This window comes from Thamnophis sirtalis, unplaced genomic scaffold (genome assembly GCF_051295495.1).
Source record: "Thamnophis sirtalis isolate CommonGarterSnake01/CBP01778 unplaced genomic scaffold, rThaSir2_p1.2 scaffold_4, whole genome shotgun sequence".
Taxonomy (NCBI): Eukaryota; Metazoa; Chordata; class Lepidosauria; order Squamata; family Natricidae; genus Thamnophis; species Thamnophis sirtalis.
The window spans coordinates 19,058,651-19,086,438 of NW_028261384.1; the positions used below are offsets into that span (position 1 = coordinate 19,058,651).

Sequence of the window (27,788 nt, forward strand, 5' to 3'; positions counted from 1 at the left end):
AAAGAAGTCAATTTGCCATCTCAGTAAGTTCCATTATGTTCACCATCCATTCTTCCATTGTGGATACTGCTGAATCTTTCCATATTTGGGAATACAGTAATTTCACTGAAGTTATTATGTACAAAAACAAAATTTCATGACTTTTTTCAACTGTTTATATATCAATCTCTGGTCTCAATTGTATGGTAATATTTAAAGTCCTCTATATGTATTTGAATTTTTTAGCCTTTTTTACACATCCAGAAAGCATGATAAGCAGCAAAAATATATATGGACACTGAACTATTGTAACTATATATGGTCACAATATGGCACATCCAACAATGATTTTTGAAATCCACACTGACCTTAAGTTTATCATACCACAAATATATATGCCATCCAAATCTCACACCCTGTCCTTCTAACTGCAAAAGCTTTCTTTTCTCTCAGCAGCACCCATTCTTTTATCTAAACCAATCAATTAGCTAAAAATACAATTTCAGATTAGGTAAAATCAACTCCCTCTCATTTTCTTCTGTAATTTATATTTATATTTATATGGGGACAAATAAAGCAGATTAACTAGAGTTGGAAGGGATCTTGGAGGTCTTCTAGTCCAATCCTCTGCTCAAGCAAGAAATCCTGTAAAATGTTAGACAAATGGTTATCCAACATCTTCTTAAAAATTTCCAGTGTTGGAGCATCCACAACTTCTGGAGGCAAGTTGTTCCACTGATTAATTGTTCTAACTGTCAGGAAATTTCTCCTTAGTTCTAAATTGCTTCTCTCCTTGGTTAGTTTCCATCCATTTGCTTCTTGTCCTGCCTTCAGGTGCTTTGGAGAATAAGTTGGCCACACACTCTTTTTTCTTAGCTATATCCTTTTTCTACTTAAACAGGTATGGTCTGAAACAAAAGCAACATTTTAGCAAAGACCTTCATATTTATCACATAAATTCTCAGTACTGACAATTGTTAACTTCTCACATCTTGACATATTTCTTATAACTTCATTCCATGTCTTAACATAATTATTTTGAAGTTGCATACATTCATGTTTGTGATAGTAATTATGTTACCATCGTCTTAAACTTAAACTCCATTTTGTTCATCAATTATGTTTTATCTTCTGTTTTCATGTTTTGTTAACATCTTTATCTTTTGTTTATTAATCCTGAAGCTTGCTAATGCACTAAATTCTCTTAATTCTCCCATTAATATTTATAAGTGGAAGAAATTTATCTCAGAAGCTCAGTTCAACATTACGGGATTATCTGTTCATTACAGCAACGTTGTGATGGCACACAGTGCCAAAAAGAAAAACAAAACTCCCAAATAAAAAAATAAATAAATTCCATACGCATTCAGTTCAATTCCAACACAGTCATTCTGTTACTGGTGAAAAGTCAGAACTAGGTCTAATAGCATTCTGGCTTATCCATTTTGTCTTTTGCCAACTGTAGATAGGCAATCACAGTTTTTGTAGAATACATGTACACAATTGCTATTCATACTTAATATAAGGAGTTGACAAAAACTGCTCCTGCACACTGAAGTTCGAAAAGGCAGATAAGGTAGAGTCACATTTAAAGGCCTTCCAGCGGTACTTCCTGCAAAGGCAATTCTCTCTGAAGGTAATTGGAAGGCCTCATTTGAGACTAACCTCTGATCCGGAGATTATGGATCACATTAGAACCATCCCTCCAGGGGTGAAATTCAGCAGTTTCTGACAGGTTCTGGAGAACCGGTAGCGGAATTTTTGAGTAGTTTGGAGAATTGGCAAATACCACCTCTGGCTGGTGGGAAGGGAATGGATATTTTGCAGTATTCTTCCCCTGCCACACCCACCAAGCCACGCTCACTGAACCATTAATAAAAAAATAATAATTTCACCACTGCATCCCTCCTTTCCTTACCTCTTGGTAAGAGAATGAACCTCCATTTTAGTTTAATTGCAGTCAAGCCTTATGTACAAACCACAATACAATAGCAGAGTTGGAAGGGACCTTGGAGGTCTTCTAGTCCAACCCCCTGCCTAGGCAGGAAACCCTATACCGTTTCAGACAAATGGCTGTCCAACATCTTCTTAAAGACTTCCAGTATTGGGGCATTCACAACTTCTGGAGGCAAGCTGTTCCACTGATTAATTGTTCTGTCAGGAAATTTCTCCTCAGTTCTAAGTTGCTTCCCTCCTTGATTAGTTTGCACCCATTGCTTCTTGTTCTACCCTCAGGTGCTTTGACTCCCTCTTCTTTGTGGCAACCCCTGAGATATTGGAACACTGTTATCATATCTCCCCTAGTCCTTCATTCTATTAAACTAGACATACCAAGTTCCTGCAACCGTTCTTCATATGTTTTCGTCTCCAGTCCCCTAATCATCTTTGTTGCTCTTCTCTGCACTCTTTCTAGAGTCTCCACATCTTTTCTACATTGTGGCAACCAAAACTGAATGCAGTATTCCAAGTGTGACCTTACCAAGACATTATAAAGTGATATTAACACTTCACGTGATCTTGATTGTATCCCTCAATTGCAATTAATTTTGAACTTTGTTGAAACAAGCTGATTTCTTAAGCTGATTTGAACTTGGCCTCAGTGAACAAACTGTAGCTTAGCCAGTTTGAAATGCTTGAGTTCAACAAGAGAAAGTTAATTGAAAAGGGGAAAAAAGCTCTTTAATGATGTCTGCACACCCACACACGCAAAAAAGAAGAAGGTGAAGAAGGGAAAAGACAAATTCTTCTAAATAAGGATTTATTAATCCTTAATTTAAGGATAAATTAAGTATTTTGCGCAAATCAATAAAAAATCAATAAAAATGTTTTGAAATTCTCATTTATCAATTCTTGACATCTGTGACTCATTTTTATTTTTTTCTCTTGCATTGTTATATATTCACCCAGGCTAGATAAAGAGCATTGGGGGGGAGAGGTTCCAAAATTTATATTATGTATTGTTTTATCATAAAAGTATTTTTAAAATTGTAGTCTTATTCAGCTATGTTCTTACAGATACTAGGCTAAAGTAGATAAATTAGGGACCAACTGTATCAAAAAAAAGGGGGGAAGAGCTTGTTGCATTTTTATCAAATTGGCATCAATGGGCCTAAGCTGATTAAGACAAATAAAATCATTTTAAATTAGCTATAGTGGGCATTTAGTCATTCTTTTTCATTGGGATTGCTTAGGGATTGATAGGTTTAGCCTGAAAAAGATTCTTCTTTAACTCCGTTTCAACCTACTGAAAAAGAAATGAATTTACTTTCAGATTTTAGTTTATCTGCTAAAACATCATCATTCAGGCTTATTGAAATATTAAGAAGTGCACAGAAAATCTAGACATGCCACTGAATTACTTCTGCCTCTCAACCTTGGAGTCATGATCTGTAAAATGCCATAAGGTTATTCAGTTTCACATTCAATTCTTTGGAAATATTATTAACCATAAAGTTAACAATCTTGTAGGCATTATGTTTGAAAATGAGTGGATTTCTACGCTTAACGTTAACCTGTCAATCAAAAAGGCTTTTGCTGAGAAAAGAATTAGCTGCTATGCAAACCTGAGCACATTCATTTCAGCTTGACAGTAGGGGATGTCAGTGGGAGTCTTCTTCTTCTTCTTCCTCTTCCTCTTCCTCTTACTCCTCCTCCTCCTCCTTCTCCCCTCCTCCTCCTCCTCCTCCTTTGTCTTCTTCCTCATAGAACATTTGTTAAATTGTCCCATTTTATGACCTTTCTTGGCAGAATTGTTAAGTGAATCACTGCAATTGCTAAGTTAGTAACACGGTTGTTAAATGAATCTGCCTTTCCCATTGATTTTGCTTGTCAACATGTTGCAAAAGGTGATCACAAGACCTTGGGACACTGCATCAGTCATGGTACGAGTCAGTTGCCAAGCTTGCTTCTGACTTTTAAAGTTTTCAGAACTGCTTCTTGATTAGCTAAACTAAGAAAATTTAATATCAGCCCAAAGTAGTAGATTTCTTTACACCAGTTGAATATTTTAAACCAAAATTCTTCATAAGTATGCCAGAATTCGAACGGTCACTCAGGTCTGGAAAACAGGAATTGTATATTTGAAATATATACAACTTGTATATCTCACTCTGTTTAGCTAACCTTATAAGTCATGTTGATTGCCCTGTAGGTGCTGATTTAGAGAGAAGAAAGCCTTTAGGATTAATTCCAGCACCATAAACTCACTGGTTTAGCTTTAGGAAAGTTTTTCACTTTCACTTTTATCTTTGATATTAAACAAACATAAACAAAATGTATGTTAAACATACATTAAACAAACATAAACAAAATGTATGTTAAACATAGTGCACACTTGAACATTTCATGCAGATGGAAATGATGACTACTCCAAGAGAGGAAAGAAAAACAGACAGAGAGGAAAGACACACACTGATGATTCATTGTACATAAATGCCTAATATGATACTCCTAAATGTAGGCCAAAGGTGAAGAAGGATCTATTTTTGGTGTTGTTGGAGATTTTTCTAGGCACTTTTTTATATGGGATTTATTATGATTGCTATATGTCAACAGACATTTAGAACTTTGAAATCCATGCCTAGAAATGCTCTTTTTAATGAAGACATATCAAAATAAATGGCAGGAATGCTACATTACAAATCTAACAAAATAATTATCCATCCTTTTTCTGCAGGTAAATACCAGCTTTCTCCAACAGTCAACATGCCCCCGGATGATATGGTAATGATAGAAGATGATAGACTACCTGTACTACCTCCATATCTTTCAGACCAATCATCTTCTAGTTCTCATGATGATGTAGGTTTTGCAACCATGGATGCTGGAGCTTGGAGTAAACCAATAGTGAATGAATCAGCCGAATGGTAAATGTTGTGTTTATATGCATAGTTATTTCTCCTTATTCTTTACTTCATTGGTTTTATCATTGAAATAGAAGCAGAACTATTCTTCTAGACATCTATGGATATTCTGAATTATCTAGGGGGTTGGTTGTATCAAAGTCCTTTTTCCAAAAGGCAATTTGACTTTTGTGGTTTTTTTTCTTTGAAAACATTTCACTTCTCACTGAAGAAGCTTCTTCAGTTCTAAAGAATACGCTTTCTATCTCTTGTCCCTGTAAAGCCACTTAAGAACTTAAGTGGGGGAAGCAATTTTCATATTATTGTGGCATGGGATCTCACATCAGCATTTTGGAGAAGGGACAGCAATGATTGCTTGGGCCTTGTTTGTTATATTATATAGGAGAAATATTTCCTAATGTTTAAGTCTTTTTTTTTTTTACACAATCTCTACTAATTGCAGAGAACAACAATAATTTGTATGTGTAGTAATTATGTTATGCAATAAGCAAAATAAAATATCTTTCTGTGGAACTCCTACTAGGCTTGTGGTGATAATTAACACAAGAAGGTTGAAGTATGAGTGTTTTCCAAGTCTCATATTCTCCCGAGCTTGATATAATTGTGTCAGCAATATCTTAATAACTATTACCCACAGCAAGAATCTCTGTTTGGCTTTGTGCAAGTCAGCTATTCGATACACACACATGTGCAAGAATGTGCACTGGTATTCAGTCATATTAATTTTACTCTTACTCTATCTTTGAAAAAGCATTTGGTTGTTATCTTAAAAACCATTGCTTTCTCTATTACAATGCTGTTCTCTATCACATTGCATTACTGCTTCTTCGACTTCTCAAACTCTCACCATTGTCTTTCGAAAGCAAAAGGCCTAAAAACTAACTACCATATTTTTGGGAGCATAAGACACACCTTCCCCTCCCCAAAAAAGTGGGTAAAAATCTGGATGTGTCTTATACACTGAATACAGCATGTTTGGCCTATTGAAATCCCACCCCCTTTGCAAAAATGGACGTGCAGACAGTTTGAAAAGCTTGCAAAGTGCTTCTGGGGGCTGGGGAAGGGCAAAATTGAGCAAAAAATGGACCATTTTTGTCCCTCCCCCCAGCCACCAGGAGCCTCCCAAAGCCTCTGCATGCCCTTTTGGGGCTTTTTTTGCTCGTTTTTGCCCAGTCCCCAAGAGCATTCTACAAGTCTCCCAAAGCTCCCCCTTCTTTCTTTCTTTCTTTCTTTCTTTCTTTCTTTCTTTCTTTCTTTCTTTCTTTCTTTCTTTCTTTCTTTCTTTTTGCAAAAAATGAGGCATGCAGAGGGTTTGGGAGGTCTGCATTGTGCAAAACCTTTTTTAAAAATTTACCTCTTCAAAATCATGGTGAATATTATACTCCGATGCATCTTATAGTCCGAAAAATACAGTAACTTTTGGAAATGCATCTATGCATTTCAACAGCAAATCCATATTTCATGCCAAAGATAATTTAAGTTGAACCCAGTTCTCATACCATCTCTATTTGTTGATTTTATTTTACTTTCACATTTTACAACCCCACTAATAAGAAAAAGAAAGAATGACTGGCTTTAAAGTTTTCCTTTTGTTCCTACAACTGCCTTTATGCCTGCCCTTTCAAAGGCTCAAAGAGAATAATGCAATTACAAACAAGACAGATCTGTTTGGATCCTTATTTCTGTTGACTGCATTCTATTTGTTAAAAAGGAACCCAGTAAAATAAAATAAACAGTGGCCAAGGGTGGTTTTTGTATTAATTTCCTGCTGGTAATGGACAAAGGAAGGATTGTAAAATGAAGGTGTTTTTTGTGAGTTTGCTTCAAAGCACCAAGGGGTTGATGTAAAGAAAATGGAAGAAGGGTTATCCAAACAAGAATGGCAGCTGTTCTGAATCATGGCTGAAAATACATACTTTTTCCAGCCTGACAGTATCTCCTTAATCCTTTATGAAAATATTATGAAAACAAGGGACAATGAAGCAGGATTAATATGTGGAATTTTAATAACACTGAGGGTCATAACGGTTACATTCTTTAAAGAGTCAAATTCTTTGTTATAGTATATTCTGCTGTCTGTTGATTCTAGAAATATAAATATAATGTGGATGAAACATGTGACAGTGAAACCCATTGTCATCGGGGCACTTGGTACCATGTCCAAGAATTTTATACGATACATCAACAAATTGCAGCTTCCTGTAATAACGCCAGTGGAACTGCAATAAATGGCGGTACTTGGAACATTGTATATTTTAAGAAGGTACTTGGTTGATGCCTAGAATGCTGGCAACAACCCGTATCAACCATTAGCACCAGTCAAAGGCACTTGTAATGCATTTTTGAATGTTCAGTTGGCTAAGTTTCATGTTTAATGAATAAAGGATAATATGAAGTGGCATTAATATTTATCTGAAATATTAAGAACTATTAATGTGAGATATTGTTTGGTTTCACTAAGTTTTACAACAGGTGACTAACCATTTTTGAAATGTTTTATTAAAATGCAACATAATGCTTTTGTACACTTTTAGTAAATCCTGAGTATGACATTTTATAGATATTCAGTCCACCTCTATGAAATTATTTTTTGTAGGGAACCAGTCTGGCAGATCAGATATTTTGTGAAAATAGGCAGAACTCTTTAAAACAATCTGGGTTGTTGTTGTTTTTTGTACTTATTACCCTCCAGTTAGAAAATTAGCATAGCTGATACACTAGTATGGTGATTGATTTATCCATCCATTCATTCGTTAAAATGATTTATTCTCTGGAAATCTATCTTGATGGTTTAATCCTTTTCGGTGGATTATTCTCTCTGACATTTTACGACATTTTGCCACAGTTGTTAAGTGAATCATTGCCGTTGTTAAATTAGTAACACAGTTGTTAATTGAATTGGGCTTCCTCACTGACTTTCCTTATAGAAGGTCGGAAAAGATGATCACATGACCCCTGGATATAATATCCTTCCTAAATACATACCAGTTTTCAAGCCCCTGAAATTTGATCACATGACCATAATGGTCATTAAGTATGGAAAAACAGTCATAAGCCACTTTTTTCAATTCCATTGTAATTTCAAATGGTCACTAAGTGAATGGTGTAAACTGAGGACTATCTGTAAATAAATGGCATTTATTTGCTGTTTGAAAATTGTTTTTATCTTCTGTGGAATGAAGTTCTATTCCGAACAGGATTGAACAACTACTCTATGATCATCTGATTGACCAATGTGTGCAACAGAGTTTGATTTGAATTAAGAGTTTGATGCAATTTGGTTAAAATGTGAATGTTTTTTTTTTTAATGGATATATTCTGTTAGAATTAGAAAAAAAGATTAGATCCTCCTAAAACATTCAGACATTGTTCCTCCTAAACACTAGTAAGTGGAAAACTTGATAATTACCATCCATGGGCTATATAGGCTAAGGCTGATGAGATTTGAAGTTCAACAATGTCTGAAAGGCTGATATGAGCTGTCAGTGCTACAAAGGGCAAAAGACATTTTACATTGTTTTCTGCTTACCAGTACAGGAACAAAGTACAATAGCACTTAGATCAGAGATAGCGAATCTTTTTCACCTTGGGTGCCAAAAGCACATGTGCACGTGCTATCGCACGCACACGTGTGCCCACACCAATAATTTAATCACCTCCCCTTCCTGTGCCCCCTGTGCATGAGTGCATGACCCATCCAACCCCGCTGCTCCATGCACGCAAGCACAGCTTTTTTGGTACCTGGGAAACGGTCCATTTACCAACTTCTGGTGGGTCTGGCAGGTCAATTTTTATGTTTGTTATGTTATGTTGATTTTATTTATATGCCGCCCTTTTCCCCCAAAGGGGACTCAGGGCAGCTCACAACTCAACCAGGAAGGGGGATACAAACAAGAATTTAAAACGACATAAAAAAACAATGCATGATTAAAACACACCTTTCCCAGGCTCCAGAGACTTTTCTGGAGCCTGGAGAGGGTGAAAATGACCTCCCCCACCCCCAGAGGCCCTCCAGAGGCTGAAAACATTCTCCCAGAGCTCCCATATGGGCTCTGTACTTACCTGGCATTACGTGGAGGCTCCTGGAAAGGAAAGGGCAGCGTGGGCAGGCAGGTGAAAATCAGCTGGCCAGCATGCACATGTGTGCTGGAGCCAAGCTAGCGGACCGGCTTACATATCCGCTGATAGGTTCACCATCTTACATTATATAGTGCTTTACAGCATTGTCTGGGTGATTTACAAATGTCAACATATTGCCCCCACCAATTTGGGTCCTCATTTTAGTGACTTTGGAATTGTGGAAAGCTGAGTCAACCTTGAGCCAGTCAGGATCAAACTCCTAGTACTCCACATACTATCCAACAAGTTAGTTCAGATTGAGAGTTTATATATTTCTGGAAAATCTTAAACTACAAAGGAGAAACTCACTCTTTCTATATGGATATTCAATCTAAAAGTTTTATTTAGCTTGTTCAATCTAATGGGTTTTTTTTTTTTAAAGTGATAAGTCTAAGAACCAACTAGAGAGTCAGACATCATATTTCCACCTGCAATTCACCAGCAGAATTTCAGACTGAAGAGGGTGAATTTTGAATTTCTAGTTCATCATTTCGCATTTAGTATCTTTATCTTCCTTTCAGCAGAAAAAAATTAAAAAGAACCATTTTCATGACAGTTTATGAGTTATAAATTAATATGAACATTAGAATACTTTGTTTTTAAAATCTGGATTAAAAGGCTAATAATTCTATATTCATGGAGATAAAGTAAAATTAAATGATAAAATAAAAAAAAATCTAAAATACTAAAGTAAAATAAAAATAATAAAGTAAAATATCCTCTCATGATTTCCAACTTTTTTTAGTCTTATTGATAAGCTAATGATATAAAATAAATGTATGATTTAGTTAAGCTTTCTTTATATTTATTTATTCTTATATTTTTTAAAAGCGTATTAAGTCCAGATATGGATCCAGGATTGACTTTCCAACGAGAAGGATTTGGACGCCAGAGCATGTCAGAAAAGCGTGCTAAGCAGTTTTCAGATGCCAACCAATTAGACATCGTTAAAACACGGAAATCTAAAAGCATGGACTTAGGTATTAGTCATACTCCTTCTTTGTTCATTGTTGTGTTTCAACGGTACATTGATATCATTTTCCTTGTTGCTTCCTGTTGGCATTTAAATTATTTGTAATATTATGCAGTTGATTATCCCATGCAGCTGAGTTCAATATGTGGTATGAAAAAATTTAAATATGATCAAGCTAAGTGCATTATATATGCTTCAGCAATTTTAATGTTTATTTAACATGTTATGTTTATACAGATTTAGGTGTTACAGGATTGTTCAGTATATACAGCAGCTGTAAACATCTTTGAATAGGTAGTTTTTCAGGAGATGGAAAACCCAAATAATTCAAAATTGTATTTTAAAATAATTCTGCACAACATATTTCTCGTTGTTTCTAGCATTGCTAAAACCTTTTCTCTAACGAACGATTCAAACATAATTCTAAGAAGCTTAGACATTCGGCTTTAGCTTAATCTTTAATCATTTAACAGCTGGGATGTTTAGTCCCATTACTTGTAATGTCATTTGTTGCTAAAGGCAATAGTGATTGACTTAAACGCTTTCAGGGAAAGTAAATGGGACTTGGTTGAAAGAATAACCTTCCATGGCAACTGCACATGTTATAGAACAGAGGTGTCAAACTCACATTGTCACGCCATCATCATGTGATGTATTGGGACTTTCCTCCCCCGGAGGGGGTGGGGGTGGCCAGCAAGTGATGGATCTGTCCTTCAACTTTACAAATGATAGCGTTCACGGCTTGCATGGTTGGATGTAAATGATAGGAATGTGGTTAGAGTCATCTGCTTGTGACACTGCTCATGGGTCTAGTGAGTCTTCAGTTTACACTTAAGTGTAATTTCAGCAAAAAGATAGCAATGGTTTTGAACTGTGTTAAGGTAGTGTAAAAAAGTGAGGAATGGCAGAATTGTGGTCCATTGACTTGCAGCCTCAGCCCAGCTTAAACACTGCCTTCTAAAGAATTCTAAGAGTCTATCGTAGCTGAAAGAATGAAAAGGCTGGAGACACCTACAAACTAAAACAATTATTGTTTTTCATTGAAATAAAATTTTGTTTCATCAGAAAAGGCTGATGTTGAGAAAAGATCAGCAGTTATAAGTGTCAGCTATCAGTAGGTCAGATTACTGTATAGAACTGTGATGGCAAACCTATGATATGCGTGCCGTAGGTGGCACGCAGAGCCATTTGTCTGAGCACGTGAGGCGTTGTCCTGTCAGCGGGACAGTATGCTGGCCAGCTGACCTCGGCCTTCTTTTGAGGCTGTTTTTCACCCTATGGAGGCACGAAAAACTGGCCCTACAGGTGAACCTTAAGTTTGGGAACAGACTTCTGGTTTGGCCGTAGGGTCATTTTTTGCCCTCCAGAGCCTTCAGGGAAGTCTCTTGAAGGCCCCTGAAGGCAAAAAACAGACCTTCGGGAATGGTGACCTTTGGGTTCCCCATAGGTCCGTTTTTCTCCCTCCAGAGGCTTACAGCGAAGCTCCTGAGGCCACTGGAGGGCGTCCGGGTGGGTGGCTGTTTTCGACCTCCCCATGCTCCTTGAAAGCCTCTGGAGTCTGGGGAGGGTTAAAAAAACCACAGCAAAAGTGTGGGGGGGGTCATGCGCACAGCATTTTGGGTGTGGCAGCCGGCGCATGATGCCCCCTGTGCTCCCTCCACTTTTGGCATGGGAGCCAAAAAAGGTTCGCCTTCACTGGCATAGAACATATAAAAGATAAATTCTACAGAGATTCTCAGACATCCAGCTCCTTGTTGTCCCAAAGGTGCTTTTTCAAAAGACAACGGGACTTTGTTTTTACTTGAAGACGTAAAAATCCTTTTTCGCTTCTGATTAAAATCAGAACTGGCGAAGCTTCTTGAAGGAAAAACAAAGTTCAGGGAAAAACAAAGTTCAGTTGTTTTTTGAAAAAGCACTTTTAGGATAAATGGTAAAGGCTTCTCTGTCAGTCATGTCCAACTCAAGAGCATGATGCTTATCTCTGTTTCTGGCTGAGGGAGTGTGTGTCAGGATAGATAGATAGATAGATAGATAGATAGATAGATAGATAGATAGATAGATAGATAGATAGATAGATAGATAGATAGATAGATAGATAGAGTGTGTACACATACCTATAAATACATACACACACACACACACACACACACACACACACACATACACACATGGGCATGTTTGTGCGTGTGTGAGCACCTTCGCCCCCATACATATCTACTAGAGTGTTGTGACCACTTTAAAGTATCACAGATCTTAATGGAAAAACGTAACCTACAATGTCTCTTACTTTAAAGAAGTTAGTCAGATTAATGTACATCTTTCTTCTGAAATAAGATACCACAACATAATTGATATGTTTCTCTTAAAAGATAGTAGTTTATTTATATATGATGGGGATGAATTCTTTTTAAGGAAAAAGTCTTCTGGAATATTAGTGATTAGTATTCATATAAAATTGCTACTCCCATCTTATTAGCTTAATTTCTAAATTCTCAATAAGTTCATGAGTCTGACAGCAGAAACTAATCTTGAAATCCTACAGGTTCATATCTCAGGGATAATGAAGGAAAGCTAGCAATAGTAAATCTAGTAACCCATTTAATAATTCAAATTCAGCCTTTCTAACCAAGCCTTTTTACATATCCCTTGGGAAGATTCATGAGCTTTGATATGTTTTTTTAAGTGTGAAAAAATGTAATAAATTTGTAGACATTTACTGTTTTTATAACCCCACTGGGACTTTTAAAACTCAAATTGCTACTTGCTGATATGTGGTAATCTTGCCTCGGCTAATTGAGACATGCTAGCATGTGAATAACATATTAAGTTTGCCTGTGATCTAGAGATGACTGACGCAAAAGCATGAATTTTCCTAAATATTTTTCTCTAGGACCCCATTTTGCCCCTTAAAAGTATTTGAATAATATGACATATTTGCATGAGTAGTGATATTGGCAATGTCCTCCAAATAAACAGTGGATGCATGAGGGATGTGGGCACTAACAAGGCTAACCATTATACATTTACCTTTTAACAGTAGCTGACGAGACTAAGCTCAGTACAATGGATGGCCAGAGAACAGGTAAGCATTAACTGTAGGATGATTGACATCAGCTTACGACGATTACAGGGTTGCCAATCACAGTGCATGTGAAAATAATATGTCAACAGTTGCATGAATCTTTTTACTCTCCCAGAATTCAAATATTATACACACTCTAATTTATAATATTTGAAAACAACCATAAGGATAAGGAAATTTTAGCAATTAAGCCTACCAATTAAATAGAGTTCTTAAAAAGGTAATACTTTGGAGAGCTCTTCGGGTGATTCATCATTGGAATTCAGACTTGGCTTATGAATTTTGAACATTTATCTAAGGCACTTCTCAGGTTAAATTTTTAAAATGTGGCTTTTAACCACAAAATTCTACCACGCTTGGAAATTCCTTAATCAAGCTATCATCTCATTGTTCAGTAAGCAGTAATGAATGTTGCTGTATTCACTGTTCATCCTGGCATCTCTTCGGCTTGTAAAGAATTAGAACAAAACCCCACTAATAATCAAACTGTTTCACAAGCTATGCATTAGAGATATTTTGCTTTTTGGGTAATTGTCATGATTCCAGATTAGAAAGCATGAATTTATTAGCAATTAAAATAATGCCTCAGCTGCAGTTATGAACCTTCATAATTTATTAATGCAAGTAAACTTTTGACTTATAGAATGTTGCTTTAATTAGGGTAGATCAAGAGTACGTAGTAACTTTCCATACCAGTGAAACTAATTTAATTTTGTATAAGTCATCTTAGAATCATAAAAACATTACTTGTTTCTAACATTAATCATTGAACAATATATTCCTAGTTTTGTGTGTCTGCCTCTCTATAAATAACAGAAAACTCATTTTTATCCCTAATATCATCATCATGTTGTAAAGTGTGTCAAGTGAAAAAACTTATTTTAAAAGAAGTAGTAAAATTTTAAGTTGTTATAAAGCAAATGCTGTAATGTGAAGATGAAAAGATAACAGAAACTTTTTACAGCCTTGTTGGTCTACATTATACAATAATCATGCTGTAGGAGGCATTATTAAAGCACTGAAAGTTTAAATGTAAATGCCATTGGCTGAGCTCTACCACCAGTATGACTATTCTCTGAACAAATAGGCATGAATCTAAGTAATGTACTGACAATATAAGGAAAATATAGTCTCCATTTTCTTCTTAATTCTGTACATTTCTGCTACATTTTTGCCTGCACTAAGCTTTCGTTGATATTCTAGTTTTATCATAGTATGCTTGGTAGTATACTCAAAATACTTCAACATTAAGCTTCTTTTTTGTAATTTCTTCTTTCTGCCACATTTGTGTTTAGATTTGAATGATTTTATTTTCAAACTCAACAAAAACCACAGCTGAATTGAATCAGTCACTATAGTCATAACTAGCATAGAATCTGCCATCATAATCATACATCCCACGGCACTTTCTTCTTATCAGCTCTCCCTTTCTTCGCGTTTTTGCAGCTTCCATTCTGATCTCTTTTCCCAAAGCATCCCAAGAGCACATTGACCAAACATTAACAATTTCCTTCTTAATACTTATATACTCTTTTTACTTATAGAACTTTCATATGAACTTTTGCCAAGTGTGGAACACTTTGACACATCTTTACCATATTAACAGAGGTTATTAAAATGAATAACTTCATTCTGTTTTGATATCTGCAAAACAGAATGTATTTCACAGAAGACTATAAAGTACAAGAAAGTAGATCATGTTTACATTGGAAGAATAAATTAGAACCTGTTTTAAAAGCTGCAGTTGAGTTTATTTGTATTAATCCAATGGAAACTGATGTTCTTGCCTGGATGGAATCTGTTGTAATAGATTTTTAAGATTGTTTTCTTGCTTCAATTGACTTAAATTGCCTAATCCTTTTCAATGCTTATAGTTCATTCCAAAGGTCAGAAGTGTATTATTCGGTAGCAATTGAGTAAGGCTCATTTATTCAGTGTTATGCAGACAGGAAGTATGATGGGTTATTTCCATATTCATCTTGTCATAATGCCAACAATAAATCTCTGGAACAACAACAGGAATTTATTAAAATAAGGCGATAGTTAATTTTCAGTTGAGCTAGGGGATGAGATAAATGGTTAATGATATTTTCCAGTAATTGCATTGTTTAAGTTTGTTTTTTCTTCCAAGTTAAAATGCAATTCTTTATTGTGTGTACTAAATTAGAGATGCTTATTTTATTTATCGTCTCATCAATACCAGTTATTTAAATCACCTGGAATGGTTCAGATTGTAACAGTCTAGTAATAGAAATATCTCTGCCAGATTTAGGATACAAAATATTTATTCTAGTGTTCTGTGTTCATGCTATTCAGATGAAATGCTTTTGAATGATCATCCTTACAAGGAAATAGTCAGTGGTTAACACTTGCATGAATGGACTTCAGCTTACATGTGTATAAAAGCACAATCTTGAGCCATAAAAGTGTGTGATATCAATAGTAGAATAAATTAGGGAGACTTCAGTAAATAGATTAATTAAAAGTAGGAGAATTCTGTCTGGAAAAAAAATATTTAAGATGAGTAATACTTCTGCTCAGCTGGTTCTTTGCTCACTTTCTTCTTCAGCTACCCTAGTGATTCCTTCTCTCTAAATTACATTTCACAACACTGGCCCCAGTTAGAATGCATCTAAGAATGTACATTTCAAGGCACAACCGAAGAAGCAAGATTCACATGAAGTTTCATTAATCCCAGGAACTCAGAGGTTGGAAGGCAAAGTGCTCGAAAACTTAATAAGCAAAATTTGAGTCCTTGTTTATTAGTGAATTCATTACATAGAATATCTCTGAATAACTTGAACCTCAACAGTTCCTTTATCAGATTCTGGTATGTCCATTGGTCTTCATTCATGACGTTTTCAATTTTTCACTTTTTCCTTCTGTCCACATTAGTTTCATTTTGATATATAGGCTTTAGAAATATGTTGTGTGAATCGAGTAGATGTAAAAAAAGATATCAAATTGGGACTTAGCATTCAATAACTTTATTTAAATTACTATCCTACAGATAGTTTCAGATAAGCTAAATGCACTTATAGATTTACTGTATACTTATTATGAGGTGTCCATATTCCCATTATTGTCCAGCTCTCAAGAACAAAAAGATAGCAGAAATTATGCGAGGCTTACCTTGAAATGTTAAATTTATACATTCAAGAAGTGTAATGCTGGACAGATTGTTAAAAGAAACATGTCAAGAAAGAATGCAAAATTCCTATGGGAATTCTCAGTCATCCAGGTCATAGTTTTCCCAAAGGTAATTTTCTAAGAGTCAACTGGACTTCCTGGTTTTCCTTTGAAGACATTTTGCTTTTCATCCAAGAAGCTTCTTGGTTGAGAAGCAAAATGTCTTCAAAGAAAAACAAAGTCCAGTTGCCTCTTGGAAAAGCACCTTTGAGAGAGTGTTAAAGAAAATTGAAAAAGATTTTAAGGCTAGAATAATTGGAGGTAATAGTTCTAAAATAGGAACCGATAAAGCCTTTGCCAATTAGTATTGATCCAGTGACCCAGGTTGCTACCAAGCATCCCTGAACCCTGCCTTAGGGCAGAATACCTGGTCTTATTGAAGTCTGGATACTGAAGCTGTGTCTTAAGTATATCCAATAATTTTTGTGCCTTTCTGGCTCCTTTTTCATATACTGCATTGTTTAGGATTGAGTAGATTAATCTTAGGTCTGCATCATAGTCCGCAAAGTCTAAATCAGAAACAATGGGGCAGTTGCTATTACTAACAATGCAGAGTCTAATTCTTGGGATCATTTTTTGTGATCTAGAATGATTAAATTGCTTTGCAAATTATGCTATTGCTATGTCTTTATATAAATGCTTTACATAATCCCTGTATTTAGGTTTAATCATCGGATTTGTATTGAGATGAGGATGTTTCATAGTGTTTTTTGTGGACGGTCTAGTTGGCCGAAGTTATTTTATTGGACTTTGGTGGCTAGCTTGGTGAACATAGAATAGAACACAAAATATCCCAAAAATGCTTTTTTCAGGAGGCAACTGGATTTTCTTCTTTTTTTCTTTGAAGATGTTTCTCTTGTAATCCAAGAAGCTTCTTCAGCTCTTAAAAAAAAAAAAAGGTCGGTTGCTTCCTGAAAAAGTACTTTTAGGACAACCATGACCTGATTGGCTGAGAATCTCTACAGACCTTTAGAACACAGAATACTTTATTTTGCCACGTGTGATTAGACACACAAGGAATTGTCTCAGGTGGAAAGCTCTCAGTGATCCAATCATCAGGAACAATTTTGCATTTATCCCAATTTCCAAAGTCCCAAGCTTTGCATAGAGTAGCAGTACAACCAGGACAGCTTCTTTAAATAAGTCGTTGATGAAAAACATTCTGGGAGAAAACAGTGGCAAGCTGCTTTATTAATGCAGTTAAGGAAACTGCATGTAATAGCTAGGAGTCAAGTGCGACTCAAGGGTATCTTTACCTTAGATAACATTTAGGTCATTTAACTTTAATTACAAATACACGCTTAGTCCACTGAAATAATCCTGGAGTAAAATCCAGTCAAATAACAAATAAAACTCTATGAAATCACAACATTCGAAACAATACAAAATCACAAAAATGTAAACAGTGTAACAGGAATAATGGTAACATTAATAGCAATAGCAATAGCAGTTAGACTTATATACCGCTTCATAGGGCTTTCAGCCCTCTCTAAGCGGTTTACAGAGTCAGCATATCCCCCCCACAGTCTGGGTCCTCATTTCACCCACCTCGGAAGGATGGAAGGCTGAGTCAACCTTGAGCCGGTGAGATTTGAACCGCTGAACTGCAGATAACAGTCAGCTGAAGTGGCCTGCAGTACTGCACCCTAACCACTGCGCCACCTTGGCTCTTAACAGAAATAATACACCTTTATTTATTAGCATCAATATTTTTGCACTTGACTGATATACATCTTAACCTCCTGCAGGCTTTCCAGAAAAATAATAATTATAAAACTGGTTGATAGGGTGATAGCAATAAAATACCAAAATAAAAGTACATAAATGAAAACAATTTTTAATAGTAATACTTTTCTTCTTCAACAGTCTCCCCTCTTCTTATGTTTCCTTGTAAATTATCAAAATACTTTCAGTAATTTCTCTTCTGCTTGATACATTTTTCTTTTTAACTATTTCTAACCCTGTTCTGACCCTCCTCCCTCCCCCCGGTCCAGTGAGTCACGCCGACACAAGCTTACTGTTAGCCACGCTTTATTCACAGTAATTACTTACAGACAAGACTTTGGCAGCAACCCAGACTCCCACAGATAAGAGATACACACAAGAGCTTCTCCAGCTTAGTATAACGGTTGTGTCCTGCAAAAGGTCTCCTCCCAAAGTCTCTTCTTATATACTCTCTTGGGAAGAGCCAAATCACAACCACCTGGGCCTGATTATCTCCTATGAGTCTGTCTCGTTTCTCCGCCCTTCTCTGCCTGGTGTCAGGGACCAACTCCCTTTGCTCCTTCCCACTACTCCAGTGCCTGACATCAGGGACAAACTCGCTTTGACTTTCACCACTGCTCCAGTCCTCAGGTACCTGCTGGTGGCCAATCAGCCTCTCTGGTTCCTGCTCGGAGTCTGAACCCTGCCCAGGGTCCTCCACATCTTCCAGAGGCAACTCATAGGGTCCCTCGCTATCAGAGTCTGTCAGCAGCTCCAACGGGCCACAACAGGAACCCATATTTTGACATCATTAGGAAGGATGCTAGGAGCCACAAAATTCATGAACACCTTTGAAGTGCAAAAGATTCAAACTTCTACTTGGTTCACACTTTGCAACTTTTACACATTCACCCATCTGACTTTGTTTGTTGAACAAGACATAGTGGCCCAGTTTTCTTACTATAGCTAAGACCCAAATAAGTAGGTTATTCTCTTATATCAAATCAAAAGAAAACTACTCATTAGTCTTATTTGTAAACTAGGTCTATATTTCAGTTAGGTAAATGTAAAAAATGAGCAAACATGGTCATGTTGGTGTTATATTTAAAAAGTTGAAGAATTCATTAAATTTTCTTTAATAATATAAGTGAAAATATATTCATGAAGGCCCAAAGGACCATGTCAGGAAACCACAGATGAATCGTTAAGCCAACTGTGTAGCTTTAATGAAATATTACCTTCATTTTTTTATCAGTAAAGTAACTTTATCATGGGAATAATTGTAAAAGTAAAAGTTGAAGGTGCATTACTTTTAAAAGGAATTTGTAAAGCTTAAAAAAATATGAAGAGTCTTATATTTACTATTTTATTTCTAACACATGTTATGTGTTAAAGGATGTGGGAAATGTGAAAGAAATGTGGTCACCACAAGAATGTGTATTGAGACAATGAAGCGTTGTTTCAGCCAAAAATGTCTCCATGGAAAATGAGTCAGTGTGGTTCATGCCTATCCAATAGCCAAAAGTTGCTTACAAAGCAAAAGATCCATAGTAGCTAAACATTTCTAAATAACGTAGCCACACATCACATAAAAATATCATCCATCACCCTAGGCTGTTAGCTATATTTGAATTGGGATTGTTTAAAGATAGCAATAGTTACAATCCCCAATAAAACTTAACTACTCTGAATTTTGAGTGTAATTTCATGTAATTTAACTTGATGGTCTTATCTCTTCTGAATAGCATAGAGACACAAAAGGAGAGAAATAAAATTGAGTTATGGGAATTATATTTTATGTATCTATTGGAATATACTGTACTCTTCCCTGTGAAAATCCAGACTACAATATACAGGTTTACAGGTAGTCCTCAATTTACAAGGATAATGAAGCATGCCTATTATAAGTCATGATAGCTGGAAAGAAGGTCATCTATGTGACCAAACTAATTTCATAACTTATTTTGTACATGCTGTTAATCAAATGCTTCAGTCATAAAGTGAACATTCTAATTGTTAATGAAATGAATTGTTCACTTTATGCCCTTTTTTTTCCTGAAAACCAAATATATATATGAATTCCCAGGGAGGGGAGGGGAGGACATCAGAACCAGGCCATGAGTAGTTGGTCATTAGGACTACCTATTTACTGTTAGGACAAAAAATAGCATCTCTGGTACAGTCTTCATTTAATTTGTTGCTACATATACAGTACCAAATAGAAGATTACATACTATGCATATTTACAAGTATCCATATATTTCAGTAATGATATTTCAACATTACTTGGATCAATTTAAAATCTTCTCTTTTATCTAGGCAAAGCTTAATTTCATGCCTAAAGACAATCTTTTTCAAAGAGAAGCATTCTGATTAAATCTCTAGGGGTATTAGCATTTCCTAAATTCTTAGAATTAAAATATAGCAACTGAAAATCATATTCTTTTGCAATATATTAAGAAAAACAGTGAATGCATGTGTCATTAAGTTCTGAATGAATTTTTTTAAAAGAAATTTTCTGACCTTAATTTACAAGTTATAGTGGGTCATCAGAGATTTGTTGAACAATCCAGACCATGCTTCCTAAAGCTCTGTTCATTACTAATATCTCTTTCTAGGAATTTGAACCAGACTGGTTGTCTAGGGAGATTCTCAGCTGTCCCAAATGTGCTTTTTCAAGAGGCAACTGGACTTTCTGGTTTTTCTTTGAAAACATTTTGCTTCCCATCCAAGAAGCTTCTTCAGCTCTTGTCCAGTTGCCTCTTGAAAAAGCACATTTGGGACAATCAGATTGGTTGTAGTCTACAAGCAGGGATTTATACCGAATATAATATAATGAAATATATGTTGGGCTAGAAATGAAGAAACCAAGGTTCATTCATCACTAGAACAGCTCACTAATGACTTGGGTTAGTTATTAATCCAATCTGTCTCAGGTTTGATGTGCTAATAAATAAGTTTGAAGAAGAGATACAACATAGGTCTCTAAACTCCTCATGGAGTATGCAGTACAACTTTAAGGAATAAACCATAATTTATATTCATAAAATTATGAATAATTTGAATTGTGAATAAATCAAGTCCTAAACCCAAGAAAGCCATATTTAAAACCTACTGGAACCATTTCTTTAAGTTAGTCAAATTTAGGCAGGAATCTTCAACAAAACCCTGAATTCTGATAATTACTTCCTGTCTAAAAGAAACCCATTGAAACAATTATCTTACTACATATTCTGCTTATGTGGGATTATTTCTTTATTTTCTTTTTCTGCAGACTATCCTCATCTAGTTGGATGGCCACCCAAGTTCAACAAATGGGTTAACCGTTTCTGCAGTCCATTATTAGTTTTACAGTACTCTGGGAACATTAGGTCATATCCCATCTCACTTTTCCTTTGGGATTCCGCGTCTTACATAAATATTTTTCTCACAATAATCCATACTGGTAGCAGGAAATAGTTTCCCTTGTGAACATGAATAGGTACCTAATATAACTCCCATTTATAAAAAGCGTAAGGAATCATTGAGTAACTTAAAAAAAAAAGATTGTTCCTCATTATAGATACTCAGATGCAGGGACTAACTTTATCAGATAAAGAAAAGGAAGCTTTTTCCCTTACATTCATTCAAGACCAAATGTAGCCTTCCTTCCTTCCTTCCTTCCTTCCTTCCTTCCTTCCTTCCTTCCTTCCTTCCTTCCTTCCTTCCTTCCTCCCTCCCTCCCTCCCTCCCTCCCTCCCTCCCTCAATTTTGTTTTGCTATTTCCCAAATTGCATTTTAATAACAACCAGGATTTCAAAAATAGTATTATGTGATTGTATTAAAGTAAATTTAATAACATCTTTGTTGAGTGCCAAATGTATATGGCAGCAAATGTAAAATACAAACAGCTTTCCATACCCACTGACAGTATGTATTTTCCCAGGGCAAATGCACAGACTTAACTACAAATATTTTTCAAGCTAACCTGAAGTTTATTTACACAGCTGGGAAGCACTGAACTTTCCTCTCCTTTCTTCCTCATTTCACACTTGACCTCTGCCTCTACTTATTTTCAGGCCTTTCTGCTTCCTAAAATATTGGGGATCTCTGAGATGGGATCTTTGAGGTAGAAGTATAAATTATGTGACTTCATTTTGATTATGACTTTATAGATTCTTTGTTTCAGTTGTTTCCAAAATTTGCCTTTTTGTTCATCCTAATACTCAAGGCTGAATTCTATTAAAAACAAAATCCAACAATTTGAAATATAACATGAATAATAAAGTTAATTAACTGTTAAAAGACTAGAGAAAGAAATGAGCCTTTTTTCCCTAAATGGTAAGAAAATGAGAGCTAAACACAATTTTTGAAGCAGTGCATTCAGCATCCCTGAAGCTTTCTATGCTAGAGATGATCCTTTCACGAGGGAGACATATATGAGTTTTTGCCAGTAGGGACATATTCAGACAAATGTGCAGATTCTTACAGATTTGAACATCAAGATAGATTTAAAGTGGGAAAGACAGACTTTTAATAAAGTAAGCCTGAAACACTATTAGATTCAATTGTAAAACTCAATAGTAATACCACCAATTGTCCTTGATGACTAGCAGAGAACCATTGCAGAGCATTTAAAATATTCATCATGTGATCCCTGAAACTTCTAATGGTACTCAACCCATTTGGTATTCATTTCAGTTTTTATACAACTTTCAAGGATAATTTCATATCTTCAGGTAATAATTAAGATGAAATGTAATCCTGGCATAGATACCAAATCAGAGTAACTTGGAATGATGATTCTAACCATAACAGTGCAAAAGCGTTCCTCACTTTAGCTGCCATCTTGAAATCCAGAAGGATCAAGGAATGCCCCCCCCAGCTTTAGACCTATTCTTTTTGAGGAGTTTAAACTGAATCTAACTCCCAGGTTCACATTTCTAACTATCAACAGCATTCACTTTGTCTATTTTTCATTTTAATTTGTACTACTGCAAACAGAACACTTTATAAGGATACTAATTACCTAGCTGAACTTGAATGACAAGAAGCAATAGAGCTGAATGTCAACCGCATACTGATGGAGTCCCACTCCAAAACTCTGAGAAAAACTCTTTCCCAAGAGGAAAGCTTTCTCTCCTGATCCATATTTTAGTCTTAATTTGCAAGTTGCCATTGTTTTTAATAGCATTAGGTAGGATAACTTTTGGAAGCATGATTTTGAATACCATTTGTATTGAAATATCATATATTTTAGATTACTTTCTAATAATTAGCTTAACCTAATACCATAGTTTTATCTTTTCTGATCTGCTTGTGGATATGGGTCTATCAACAGTGATCAGCACATGTGATTCCTGCTATAATAGAACCTCAGCCAGGTAGAAACTTCTTAACTTTAGTTTGAAATAAGGATCTCTTAATTTGAATACTAAATGTATTTGTAGTGAATGAATCTCATGGAGCCCTAATTAACTATAGGACATAACTCCTTTGTAAGATCCATTTCTAGTCTTTTCTAGTGTTGATTGGATATATAGCTACTCTTTGGCATGCCATTTAAAAATCTATATTTGTTATTTTAATTAATACAATTTGTATGGATTTGTGTTATTAGTTTCTATTCCCTATGTGTTTATTTGTGAATGTCAAAGTTTTACCATGCTGTAGTAATCTCTATTAATGATCAAGATAAGGAAATTTACATTAGTTCCACTTAGTCCATAATAAGTGTTGACATGAGTTTTTATGTATAATAACTATAGTGATACAGGTTAATTAATTCTAGAGGAAAAATCTATGTGGACTAGCCCTTGGGAAAACTGTAATATTTAAGTGCAGCTTATTAAATTCTCTTCATGAAAGTGGCTAGTAAGGCAGAATTTTCCCTAGATGTTTATTTTAAGAATGCGAGAAAATTTTAGGTCAATACAATCTCTAATGATTGTCATCTCCAGTAGTTACATAGGATTGTTTTGTTCAGTTGAAAAAAATACAAAAAATGAAATTAACTGGCTATGTCATTCAAATTGTAATGCTGACATCTGAGTTCTAATTCCCCACCCTCCTTTTTAACCACTTGGTAATGATTTTGTTCAACTAAATTGATTGAAACCATAGTAATGAGTTTGCTTTCCCATCAATTTGAAAAGTGGGATGTTGCTAACCTTATCAAATTTGTACAGTATGACTTGACAATCATTGCTTAAACCTATAAAACTGCCTAGAATTGCCTAGAGATTATAGAGATAACATGAATAATATTGGAAGTATTCTCTGTAGACTGTTGTGGATGTGAATAATGGCCTCCTTGTGAATTCTAATTAACTTTTTTTAAACGAAACTATTAAGGTTCTCCAACCAGAGATGTGGGCCCTTCGTTAGGCCTGAAGAAATCCAGCTCTTTAGAAAGTTTGCAGACAGCAGTTGCTGAAGTGACATTGAATAGTGACATCCCCTTCCATCGTCCACGACCACGAATAATCCGAGGACGAGGATGCAATGAAAGTTTCAGGGCAGCAATAGATAAATCATATGATAAACCTGTTGCTGACGAGGATGATGAAGGCATGGAAACCTGTAAGTAAATCATGTAGAATTCCTTTCTTTACATTCTTAAAGTCATCTATAATTTTGGATTAAATTCTGTTGGAAAACCCAATAAGATGCTTTAGTTTCATAATAGAATTATAGACTTCAAATCACAGGACACAATTGTTCTATTTAGTTTGGCTTTGGTAACACACACACACACACACACACACACAAACACACACACAAACACACAGACACACACTTTGCCTTATATTTTATTTATATAAAATTCTGGTAGCATACCTCTTGAATAACTCAATTCATGGGACAAATGCCAAGAAGGGCACCAATTAACATCAGAAAACTAGAAATCACTGGAAATTTTTGGTATTGTTTACATTCCATGAACACTTAACTGAACTTCTTATTTAGAAATAGAAGCACTACCTCTGATCCACAATCAATTTCAATAGTGCAAGAGGACAAAATGGTTAACAAGATCAAAAGCTACAGAAGGAGCCAGAAGGATAATGAGTGTGTGTGTGTGTGTGTGTGTGTGTGTGTGTGTGTGTGTGTGTGTGTGAGAGAGAGAGAGAGAGAGAGAGAGAGAGATTTCAATGGCTCTGCATACATACACAAAAACACACTCTCTTCCTTCTCAAATAAAAAATTGAAAATTACAGCCAATTCTTACGTGTCATGAGAAGTTGATGAATAGGTGAATGAAAGCATGCTACATGCCACTATACAGAGTAGAAAGCCCTATAACATAATATATGAGTCAGTATAAGCCAGCTATGTTCAATAAATCTGTTCCTAATCAGAAGATGAGCGTTTACGTTTTTCTTCTTATTTTTAACATGTATAAATATTAACATAGCTGAAGTTTTGGCATTAAGCTCAAAAAATCATATTCCTTTTATATCATTCAAACAACTCCTCGTACTGTGCTTGTTATATTTTAATAATGCTATACTGAAAATTAATAAGGTAACCTCAATGATTATCTCTTCATTCACAGGCAATATTTTTTTTTAAAAAAATACACCTTTGTTTTAAATAAAAATAAAAGGATAAAAATAGCCCTGGTTAATAGACTTGCATATAACTGCAGATAGAATATTAAATCAGATTGCCCTTTTGAATATGACGCAAATGTGCACATAATTTCTATTGAATAGGACCACAGGCCGAATTTTCTGAAGCTATTCTCCTAATTACTCTATAAAGCAAGCAAAATGCATACAAGAAAACATAATTACTGAATATGAAACTGTTTCATAGTTGAGTGTCTAGACTGCTTATTGTATTACTTAATACCAGCCGAAGCTCCAGCAATTAAGAGAGATAAGAAAGGTTTGCCAATTTATTCAGATTCAAATGGCTTGCTTCAGACTACACACACTAAAAATGGGTTCTGTTTCTTGTCATCCTTTTCAAGAGTTTGAAAACAAGCGCTGTGATTCATATGATCGGAATATCCCAAGCAGTCATCTCTGACTTTCTGATTATAGCTCTTAAAATCTATACGTACCTCCCGCCAAACTTATCTTTCATACATTGTTTAAGAGTATGAATAGCTTATTCTTCTAAGGGGAGCAATTATATTATGTTTGCAAAATCAGTGTACTCCTCTATCACATGTTCCATGCTATAATTTTAGAACTCCCAATACGACATCATAAAGATTTCTTTATAAACAATTCATTGCAACTTTTTTTCCAAAACAAAACAAAACAAAAATGTGTCTGTTGGTTGGCAAAGAGAAATATTCAGCTTCCAAAACCAGTAATTTTCCAGTGATGCATTGCATTGGATTCACAATGACGGAAGATTTCCAAATTATTATTTTAGACACATACACACATACAAAGCGCATAAGCTGAGAAAAGAATAAAAGGAATACAAAATTCTTGAATGTAATTTAACTAGTGAAGTCTCAAGCAACCTTTTAACTAAACCTGATGCCCAGCCCATAATGAACATTGTGCAATGTACTTCAGTGTCACCATTATGTTACACTCCAACTTGAATCTAAAGGACTGTGCTATATTCTTAAACATATAAAGACTTTATAAACATATAAAGACTTTTATTTGAGAGGGAGAGAGTGTGTATTTGTGTGTGTATGCAGAGCCATTGAAATTTCTCTCTCTCTCTCTCTCTCTCTCTCTCTCTCTCTCTCTCTCTCTCTCTCTCTCACACACACACACACACACACACACACACACACAAACACAGTCACACACAGATACTCACTCACTCACTCACTCACTCACTCACTCACTCACTCACTCATTATCCTTCTGGCTCCCTCTGTAGCTTTTGATCTTGTTAACCATTTTGTCCTCTTGCACTATTGAAATTGATTGTGGATCAGAGGTAGTGCTTCTATTTCTAAATAAGAAGTTCAGTTAAGTGTTCATGGGGAACTCTCAGGAAAAGCCCGATGAATGCCTGGATGGGACAGAGAAAATTCAGATTGAATCTCAGCAAAACATAAATACTGTCTGATTGAAGGGTAGTTTCAACTTCATCCCTGGATGCAGCTGCATTTCTTTACTGTTATACAATACAGAGGCACTTCTGGATTCACCCGGTAGATCCCACAGGATAGAGTTGTGATCAAGAAGCCTTTTGACCAGCATTGGTTGGTTTCGAGTTGTGAGTGTCCTGACTTCTGCAATTACCCCAAATGGATTTGCCCTTGAATATGACTTCAAAGCTATAATTGCTACAGAACCTCTCTGCTTGCCTGTTAATTGATGCTAACTAATGAGAACTATATTACAGGGATTTCTCTCATTGCCAAATTAAGTTCCAGTCCCAATTCAAAGTGATTATTATTTACAAACACTGTAAATAATACGGGTTGTTGCTATGTTTGGAATCATCTGCTATAAGTAAAATATACCCACTGGGGACATGCAGGCAGAGGTGGGTTGCTGTGGGTACAGCCCAGTATGGCCGTACCAGTAGTGGCCCGGAGCAGCTGAGAAGATACCAGTACAGTGGCTCTTTTGGCCCACCCGCCCACTATACCTGTTTTTATGACAAATGGCAAAGTGTGCACAGTGTGCGGTGCCTGTGCGAGCCCCAACAATCAGCTAGTTGTCTCAGGGCAGTGGATTGTGTGCACAGCACAAGTCAGGTACGTGCGCAAACAGAATGTGCAAGCACGTGATCAGCATACCGGTAGTGTCAGTAAGAGCAACATAGTTGGTCTCAACATCCCAGAAACTAAAAGGAAAGTAGTTGCAAGAAGGCCTTGGTCATGGCCTCTTGTTTTGGAAAAGTTGCCCCTTAACAAATAGAATGGTTTTAGCCTGCTATTTATTTAAAATTAGTCAAGATCAAAATTCAG

The 27,788-nt window shown here is 35.7% G+C and overlaps 1 protein-coding gene across 3 annotated transcripts in view; it reads left to right on the forward strand.

Annotated features, from left to right (window-relative positions):
• Positions 1–27,788, forward strand: part of PARD3 (par-3 family cell polarity regulator) — a 602,045-nt gene that overhangs the window by 399,748 nt on the left and 174,509 nt on the right. For 2 of the 3 annotated variants that reach the window (XM_087712541.1, XM_087712538.1), the window contains exons 16-19: positions 4,655–4,844; positions 9,792–9,940; positions 12,971–13,015; positions 24,242–24,469. In XM_087712541.1, coding sequence (XP_087568667.1) covers positions 4,655–4,844; positions 9,792–9,940; positions 12,971–13,015; positions 24,242–24,469 — 612 coding nt within the window. The remainder of the gene's footprint in view (positions 1–4,654; positions 4,845–9,791; positions 9,941–12,970; positions 13,016–24,241; positions 24,470–27,788) is intronic. The other variant, XM_087712540.1, reaches the window with a different exon arrangement.